This window comes from Pinus tabuliformis, chromosome 4_2 (assembly GCF_031772625.1).
Source record: "Pinus tabuliformis cultivar Carrire ecotype Pingquan chromosome 4_2, CPIR1, whole genome shotgun sequence".
Lineage (NCBI taxonomy): Eukaryota > Viridiplantae > Streptophyta > Pinopsida > Pinales > Pinaceae > Pinus > Pinus tabuliformis.
This window is the reverse complement of record NC_142304.1, coordinates 726,581,770-726,591,591: the sequence shown is the minus strand read 5'-3', so window position 1 is coordinate 726,591,591 and position 9,822 is coordinate 726,581,770. Positions and strand designations below refer to the sequence as shown.

At 34.1% G+C, this 9,822-nt stretch overlaps 1 protein-coding gene across 1 annotated transcript; it reads right to left on the bottom strand.

The window, feature by feature from the left end:
• Positions 1 to 306: 306 nt before the first annotated feature.
• Positions 307 to 1,521, bottom strand: LOC149171635 (uncharacterized). Its single transcript, XM_089427540.1, has one exon. The coding sequence runs from the start codon at positions 1,123 to 1,125 to the stop codon at positions 505 to 507; it is 621 nt and encodes a 206-aa protein (XP_089283666.1). The 5' UTR covers positions 1,126 to 1,521; the 3' UTR covers positions 307 to 504.
• Positions 1,522 to 9,822: the final 8,301 nt, after the last annotated feature.

Genomic DNA, 9,822 nt, shown 5'->3' with positions numbered 1-9,822 from the left:
GATCTATTGTTGTATCTGAAGGTTCCATAGTTTTAATTTATTGTTGTATCTGAGGGTTCCATAGTTTTAATTTGATTATGAATAATTATCAAATGGATTAATAGAGATGACACAAATCATATTTTATTAATATTTTTTTAAAATTGTATAATAATTTAATAGTAAATAATAAAACTTATTTATAAATAAATAAATTTTCCCGAGAAGAAAAATAATTTATATTATAATTTATATAAATGAGAACTCGAAATAAATTACACAGTAGATTTGTAAAAATTCAAAAAGGATTATAAGAATTACACATCCTGGATTGTAAAAATGAAGTCTCCAACCTATGTGAAAATTTAAAAAGAATTATAAGAATTACACATCCGGGATTGTAAAACTAACGTCTCCAACCTATGTGAAAATTCTAGTATACAATTAGCATCGGAGTAAAAGATGAAATGTCCTCGATGTTGTATGCACAAAATTTAAGCACAGGCTTAGACAACCTTAAATAACCTATGAATACAAACAGCCGGCCGCTTCTAGAGTCCAGATTGCAGAAAAATCACCGTCAAAAATCGTGTTTTGACAAACAAAATCTATGTGGATATAACCTTGTAGCTCGCTCGCTTGATGGGCATTGTCATACGATGCAAACTGTTGGTAGTTTCCAAAATCGTCATCGAAGTCCCAGACTTCGCCAATGGATTTAAAATCAGCCTTCTCCTCAGGAGACTGGCGTGCTTCGTCCATCACATTCGTAAGAGGGCTCAAAGGAATGCCGAGCTCGTCATCTGAAGCCCCCAACAGATAAAACAGATCATCCCCCAAGTCCGAAGCTAGGGTTCCACCTTCTTGGCAGCTAGAAATATCGGACGACGCCAAATTATGCCCAGAATTTGATGGACAAGAAGTGAACTGAGGCGTGCCAATCTCTTCCTCCAGGCTTTTCATGACCTCATTTATGACCTTCTCACTGGCAGTCCATTCGTCTTCTTCTTGTGACAGGGTTTTGTCTAATTGACAAAACCACTCTGTTTCTTCGCCGTGGAAGCGTTTCGCCTCCTGCACGTCAGTGGAGACCGGCAGAGCTTCCGGCTCTCGGTCGCGTTTTCTGAGCGTCTGAGTCATCATCATAGAAAGATGGCCTCGATATTCGCAGAGGGAACGCAGAAGTGGCGCAGGAACTATAAGGGGATGATAGCTCGGCTTTAGCGAATAATTGTTTATACTGCTATAGAAGTCGATATGGATAACTGTGCGGATACGAATATATTACAAGTTACATGCAAAAGCTATGTTTGAGCTGCGCGGAAGTTGAACAGTCTGGCATGGGAAGGGGTCTTGGAAATTACAGAGGGCAAGTATGGCTCCTATGGTTTGCAATTTCCTGCATTTAAATGGTGAGGAAAGCTTGATTTGCTCACACAGTCCAAAATTTCCTGTCAATCAACCGGATCAAAAATGCGTGCAGCGCAATGTGCACCGAATATTTCGAATTCCAAACATCCAAACCAAGGCCCACCTCAACATGTGGAGGGCGGTAAGATATAAAAGGCAGGTTCATTGAACGCCAGTGTCGACGCGGGATATTTAATTTGTAAATGGCAATCAATTGTCGGCTCGAGTCTCGACCATCATGACTCGTCATCGCGATTTCGGAGGTTCGGTGGATGGATGAGCGCAGAGGTGTAGGGTAAAACTCCAAATTAATGGATAACCGTGATGCGTCGGTACATATAAACTTAAATTTAATAAATAATGTATCATTTTATGAGGTTGGTTCAGTTTTTTAAATCTTTATTGTCGAATTTTTAAAATTAAATTGGAATAATATAATATTTTTTTTATGCAGCAGCTTGTTTTTCTAAATTAAATGAAAATAATATTATAATATTTTATTATTTAAATAATAATTTTATATAAAATAAATTTAATATTAAAAAAATTGATCGTTTAAGTTATACGAATTCAATTTAAAATTTTAATATTCTCCATTCCTAAAATCGTTTCATTAAACCAACCCCATGTGCGGTGGTGTCACTCTTTTATTTAAATTAGCCAATTAAATATATAAAATTTTAAACATAATTTTAATTAGGTTATAAATTTATTTAGAAAATAGTGAAAATTTTTATATGATTTTAGTAAAAATTTGGTAATTTTGGACCATTTAAGTTACAGGTATCCAGCTTTAAGATTTTGAGTATTTAGAAAGTTTTTGATAATGCTGAAGTTATTTCCACTATTAAAATAACTATTCAAACATTTCTATGTTTAGAAAGAAAGAAAAAAAAATTAATTAAAAAAATATAATCAAATTTTAACCCCAAAAAATCACTTCTTAAGAAACAAATTTGTAACCTTAATAAACAAGTCCATTATAAAGTAAATATAATCAAATTTTAACCCAGAAAAACCATTTCTTCAAAGCGGAGAGGGGTCTTCGTCAAGGCTGCCCCCTCTCCCCTCTCCTCTTTATCCTGGTGATGAATTCCCTAAGCTCTCAGATCAACAGGGCTGTTTCTGATGGAAGATGTAGGCCGGTTAAAATATGTAAAGATATATCTCTTTCTCATAATCTCTTCGCAGATGACATCCTCATCTTTGCGATGTTATGCAAATCATCCTGGATCTGTCTCAATGTGATCTTCCTCAAATTCCAATCTGCAACAGGTTTGACTATAAATAAGGACAAGTCCACGCTATATCATAATGGATCAAGCCCTGTCCTAGCTCAATGGGTTGCTGAGCTGTTTGGCACAAAAATCGCACTGATGGGAGACGGGCTCTCATATCTGGGCTTCCATCTAAAAGCGAATGGATATCGCATCAAGGATTGGCAGTGGTTGATTGATCGTTTTTACAACAAAATCTCTAGATGGGAGATGCGCTTCCTTTCCTTAGCTGGCAGGCTAATTTTGGTTCAAGCTGTTCTCTCTCAAATGGCGGTTTATTGGGCGCACCTTTTCCTTCTTCCTTCATCTATTTCAAAAAAGATGACTTCTCTGGCAGCAAACTTCTTATGGGGCGGTCGTTCTATCCAGTCCAAGATTCACTTAGCAAAGATGGATTTAATATCAAAGCCGAAGAAGAAGGGCGGCTGGGGCCTTCTGAATATGACCTCTTTTGGGAAAGCTCTTCTCTGCAAATCGCTCATAAGAGGTATCTATGGTAAAAGCCAGTGGAGCAGCATCATAAATCAAAAATATCTCAAGGGACAGAATATGGTCTTCTGGTTCAGAAGGACGTCGTTGGGAATCAGGTCCGGCTCCATCATTTGGAAAAGTTTCAGAAAGCTTCAAACCTTCTTCTTAGGGAATCTAAAATGGTCTCTCTCTTCCGGTTCTTGTGTCTTCATCGGCCTCGACCCAACGCTGCATAATTTGGAATCGTTGATCTCTCCAGATTTGGTCCTCTTCTTCCTTTCAAAAGGTCTTTTTACATGGAATAAGCTAATTCAGTCTTGGATTTCTCAAGCCCCAGTTTGGAAGAGCGCAGATGAACTATCCATCCCCCCTTCTCTTCGTCCCTTATGGGTTTCGGCTGTCAACAGTTTCTCTAGCAAAGGAAGATTGCAATCGGGCTCTGCTGATGAACTCATCTGGTCCCTAGAGAAGCCTGCCCTTCTAACTTCTGTTAAAGACTTATATGCAGCTCTCTCTATTGATCGCCCGCCTCCCTCGCCCTTCTTTCCTCCCATTTTTTGGAAAGCCTCCTGCCCGCTTAAGATGATTCTTTTCTCCTGGCTCCTTTTCTCAAACAGAAATCTCTCTTGGGAGGTCTTGCAAAGAAAAGGCTGGCAGGGGCCGAGCCAATGTCAGATGTGCCGCATCAATGCTGAATCCAATCTTCATATGTTCTTCCAATGTGGCGCTTCCTCCTCAATCTGGTACGTGCTGTCTTTAAACTATGGATTTTCTCACAGAGCTTTTTCTTCTGTTCAGGATGCCTTCCTCTGGTGGAGTGCGCAACGTCCCTCTTGGCGTTCTCTTTTTATCATCACCTGCTGGTTCCTTTGGAAGTGGAGGAACGATCATATTTTCCAGAATTCCTGTCTGCCTCTTGACTTCATTTTGATAAAAATCTCGGGATATATGCCTTCTGTGGATTAATTTCCGTCTTGGCATTTTATGTCTTTATCCTTCGGGGCATTTTTGTTTAAATTCAGACTCTTAATATCTTGATCTTGATGGTTCCTTCCTTCTGAAGATTCTGTAGTGCCATGCACTCAATATTTTTGTTCTATCTCAGAGATTCATGCGGTGTTGATTCCATGACAGTAACAGGTCTCTGCATATTTTGCATCAAAGGCCTTATGCCTTCGCTTGTATCTGGACTTTTATATGCTCTTAATATAAATCATGAAGCTTTTTCTTTGTGAAAGGGAAAAAAAACAAATAAACAAACAAACTCCATTATAAAGTAATTTCCAATTTTACGATATCTCGGTACGCTCAGTAAATTTAACAATTTCGCCTCCGTAAACAACGCCATTTTAAAGTCGTTTCCCAGTTTACAATATTTGCGTGCGCCCAAGCAATTTAATGGGGCAGTTTACAATATTTGTGCGCTGACTATGGCCAAGTTTGAATTTGGCGTTTCAGGGTAAGTATTATTTAAAGGGCGTTTTTAAAGTATTATTCATGTGGAAATTGTAATATATAATGTCGATTAATATTTGAAACATTAGATCTCGCTTGGATGTTTATAAATAGATTAGAAAGCTTATATATAATATAATATAATTGAGTGAGTTATTTATTAAAAATACATATTTTTAAAAGATTTTTTATTTAAATTTAAAATGCGAATTTTGAAAGTTTCTATAATTATTCATATTGTTAGAGATTTTTAAAATTTTTTTAAAATTAACTGTGTAATAATTTTAGATGATGATGATGATGGTGGTGGTAGTGGTTAAAGTTTATTAAGACCAAATTTTGGTCTATCCAACCTAAAGAAACGAATTATTTAGTTTGAAAGATTTTATTCCTATGTTCAAAAAGCTTGGAGAGAAGCCTCCTGAACTCACTATAAATTTGAAATCGTAAAAGGTTAGGAAAGTCAGTATTGCAACAAAGATTACGAAACTGAGATTTAATGTGGTTATACGCCAGGCACTCTAAAAGGAAGTGATTTTCATCCTTGGTGTTCATAACGACCCGTTTCACTTTGGAGCTCACGAGAGTTTGTTCTAATCTTAGCTATATTAATTTTCTTCTTTGAGCTAATTAAAACAGAGAGATACTTTTGATCTTCTAGGGTGGGGTTGATGACCTCCTTATAATATCTTAATTTTCTTTTAGCTGTTAAATCTTTCTCACACCACATTTTTTCTTTGTACTTAGAAGTAACAATATTTTTTATGTTATTAATGTTTTGCAATGCAACATTCTCATGGATCTCCCAATGGTTTAACCAGGCCCTTGTGTCTTTATACCAAGCCTTAGGTGATTTTGGCTGGACTTTAAAGATAGCTTAGGAAGTCTATGGTCTCCTATGTTATTGAGTTTGTGCTTGTACAACAGAAGCCTAGTCATGTTTGAGCTTGTGATGAATATCAATTCCCAGGTACTTGTAAGAAGACACTTCCTCCAAGTTACTATAGTCATACATAAAATTAGTGTAAGTGTCCTTCTTGGATTTGACAATCATAACTTTTGTTTTCTCAGTGTTAACAGTCATACCCATGGTAGAGAAGAAATCCTTAAGGAGTCTAAGTTGCTTATCAAGATGAGTCATACCCATGGTAGAGCATAAATCCTTAAGAAGTCTAAGTTGTTTATTAAGATGAGATGAGCACCTTACAAGAAAAACAATATATTATGTCTTCTAAATTAAATATAATAATTATAATAATATAATATTTTAATTTTTAATATTAATTAAATAAACTTATAAAAGTAATAACTAATTCGGATGAGATAAAAAAATTCATAATTTTTCACACAATCCTCAACATTTCGTACTAAAAATTGGTTTTATTTTTATTTTAATGATGTTAATTTTTTTATCAACTAATTAAAATAAACTATTTTTAATCTTTTACATTAAAATTGATCTTTTATAATATTAATATTTATTAATATATATATATATATATATATATATATATATATATATATTCACTTTTTTATTTAAAATTCTCTAATATAATTATTTGTGTTAATTAAAAATTAAATTTAAAAACTTTTGTTTGGAAAATAATGTCTCTTCAATGCAAGGATGAACATGTTTCAATGAACATCAAAACAATAAAAACAATTCAATTAACGATAAAATTTATAATGAAAACAATTCAATTAAAAAAAAAAAAATTATATTGAATTTATGCACAATATAATTTATATTGATTGTTTTAATAGTATATGATTAACAAAATGAGGTTGGTGACACACTGTTTTTGGATGGCTTTGAAACATTACAGATGGTAACGAAGCCCGGTTTCCTTTCAGGGCGGGTGGAGACCTGTCCAATTTTGTACTTTTCTTCTGATTTTAGTAATGGAAAATAGAGTACCGTACTAGCTTACAAAAAAAAATATGAAATTTGATATTATTATATTTTATATAAAATTTAAAAGAAAATATGATAATTCTTTCGACTACTTTTCATTTGGTTAAACATTTATATTTTATATATTTATATATATAAATATAATTTTAAAAAATATGTTGAATCTTTCGTGTACTTGTCATTTTCTTAAATATATTTAAGGTTTGCATCAAACCCTAAATATAAATTACGACTTTGTAGAGGAATATATATATATATATATATATATATATATATATATTTTTACATAGTGTTTTATGGAATCTTAAATAACATTATGTTAAATTTTATGTTTTAATGTAACTCTAATACCTATTTTAATAAAGAAATTTTTAAATTTTATGTTTTAATGCAACTCTAATACTTATTTTAATAATAATAAAAATTGGGAGCTGTATTTGAATAGGAAATCACCCATGGCTAGCAATTTGTCCTGTCAAATTGTATCCATGGAATTGCGTACCTTTCGCCAGTGGGGCCGGCTACAATATATCTCAGCCTGCGGCTACGTCAGCACGACTGAAACTCGTCGGGCAGTGAGATCGACTGAAAGGAAGACCTGCCCAGTATGGGTCCCTGCAGAAAGCTGTCTACCAGTAGAGAAATGTGACGGACACACGACGGTAAGTTTGACGGGGATGCATAATGTTCACCAGAAATGTCTGCGTCAGCTCATGAAAACCCTGGTCGTGTTAATCCACAACAAGCTTGAGCCCTTCAAACGCTAAGGTCCAATCATTTATATGTATAAAGAAACGCCATTAAAGATTACACAGAGTCTTCCATAATGACAGAATTATCCACCACAAAAAGCAACATTGCATTTATCAAGTGAGGCCAAAAGTAACGGAGATCTTATATCTCTACGGTAACGTGGCCGTGAATTGACACGCATGGGCGTATGCATTATTAGCGAGTGGCCACTCGCGATGTCTGCAGAAAAGATAAAGGTCGCGGGCAATTGTTTCATTTCATCACATGCCGTGCCGTGTCATGTAATTCGTAGACATAGAGTGCTCCAGCCAGTTTGGATTGGATTATCAGGAGTCGGTGCTTTTTATTAAAAGTTTTATAAATTCTTCCTATCTTTAAAAAAATGAAAAATGTCAAAATGAAGATGCACTATTCGTTTATATGAACAATACAATTTATTTTAATGGGAAATTTTATATGTAGAAATAAATAAAAATTAATATATTTATTTATTTAGGTTGGTAGATCTTACAATCTAAAAGCATAATTTTATTGAACAAACTGTGTTAGGCCAAAGAAGTGTTTTATACCTATTAAATTCAATTCCATTGGTAAAGTACAAAGCTTACAAGGATACCCTATACCCATGATGAGGTCAACTCTAATATTAAAGTAAAAACTTTATAGAGTGAATAAAGTTTAAAACATGAAAGTGTTGTATTTCTTTGCCATTTCTTATTCGAGAAACATGGGTTTTAGGTAGATTCTTTGTTTTACTTGGTTTTGGGTATGTGATTTTCGCCATTTTTGTTCAATTTTGGAAGTTATTTATTATGGTGTAACTGTTGCTTTAGTAATATTCTTTTTTAAACCATAATAAAAGTCTACGTCTTCTAGATTTTAGATTACTTTAGGGACATTATAGATGCCACCCTCCACTATCTTCGTCATAATTTATTTCCAATATTGCCAGTTTGCCACAAGTGAAAAAAACAAAAACATATCTCAACATTATCTTGAAGATTAGATAGTTGCTTTTCCGGTGCATACTTTTCATTCATTATTGATTTTTATATTTTGAAAACAGTAAATAGTTATTTTTATATGAGATGGTGAATGAGGTTGCAGTGATATGTAACTATTAAGTTTAATTTATGTGCAATCACTACGGTTGAGTATATTAAATATTTCTTAATTATTAATTAGGAAAATTAATTAACTTTCAAATTTGGAGTGGGTTGGTATTTTTTCAATTAAAAAATTGGATTGGATTTGAGATAGTTTTAATATTTTGAAATTAATTTTTTATTAATATTTATAATATTATTTGATCAATCAAAATATGATTTTAATTTAATTTGATATGAGAGTTTTTTTTGTTGGAGAGCTTAGGTGAAAACTACAAGAGTAGAAGAGGAGATTAAGGTATGAGACACTGAAAGAGAGTGTGGCTTAATTTGATATCAGAACCTTCAAGAGTAGAAGAGGAGATTGAGGTATGAGACAATGAAAGAGAGTGTGGCTTAATTTGATATCAGAGCCTTCTTCACAGGCGAGCCTACTTCACAAGAGAGTGTGGCTTAATTTGGTATCAAAACCTTCAAGAGTAGAAGAGGAGATTGAGGTATGAGACAATGAAAGAGAGTGTGGCTTAATTTGATATCAGAGCCTTCTTCACAGGCGAGCCTACTTCACAAGAGAGCCTTTTTGAACCCTGCAAGAGTAAAAGAGGAGATTGAGGTATGAGACAGTGAAAGAGAGTGTGGGTTGTTGAAGTGTTGAATTGTTTAAAGAAAGTATTGTGTGGATCTTCGTGAGGTTGTTGTTGTGTCTATTGTGGTTGAGGAGGCTCAATTGTTAAAATATGAGAGTTGAAACTTGCAATCTGAAACTAGTAGCTCGCAGGTGAGAAAGTTGCACTTGGAGACTACCCAAAGAAAGGAACCCTCTATTTCATTAATCATAAAAGCACAAATATATAAGTTACATAATTTTAGGGAGATTAGAACTAACTCCTAGAAAATAGGAACTAATCCTAATCTAGGGACATTCGTACAACAAATAAACAAACTCTCTCCAATAATACAATATTCTCCATTAATTTCAACACTCCCCCTTAATGGAGAAAGGGTTCCATTGTACTCCTAATATCTCCCTAAACATTTCAATTTAATCCTCCCAAGGGGCTTTGTAAAAATATCTGTTGCATTATCACAAGTATTACAATATTCAACAAGAATTCCTTTAAACTGAATCTTCTCTCTAACAAAGCGAAACTGAGTATCAATATGCTTTGTGTTTTTGTGAAACATGAGATTCTTCACCATCTTGATGGAGCTTTGGTTGTCACATCTGATTATTGTTGCATGTTTTTGCTCTTCTCCGGCATCATGGAGAAGTCTCCTCAACCAAATAGCCTTACACGTCGCTACACACATTGCTTGATACTCCGCTCCTACTAAAGATAAGGAAACAATACTTTATTTCTTGCTGCTCCAAGCAATTACCCCGGACACAAAATCCTGAGAAACCTGTCAAATTAACACCAGAAAGATCAGTGTACTTCATACCAAAATCAATGGT

Coding starts and splice junctions, on each gene's coding strand:
- LOC149171635 (XM_089427540.1), bottom strand. CDS start 1,125: ATGATGATGACTCAGACGCTCAGAAAACGCGACCGAGAGCCGGAAGCT.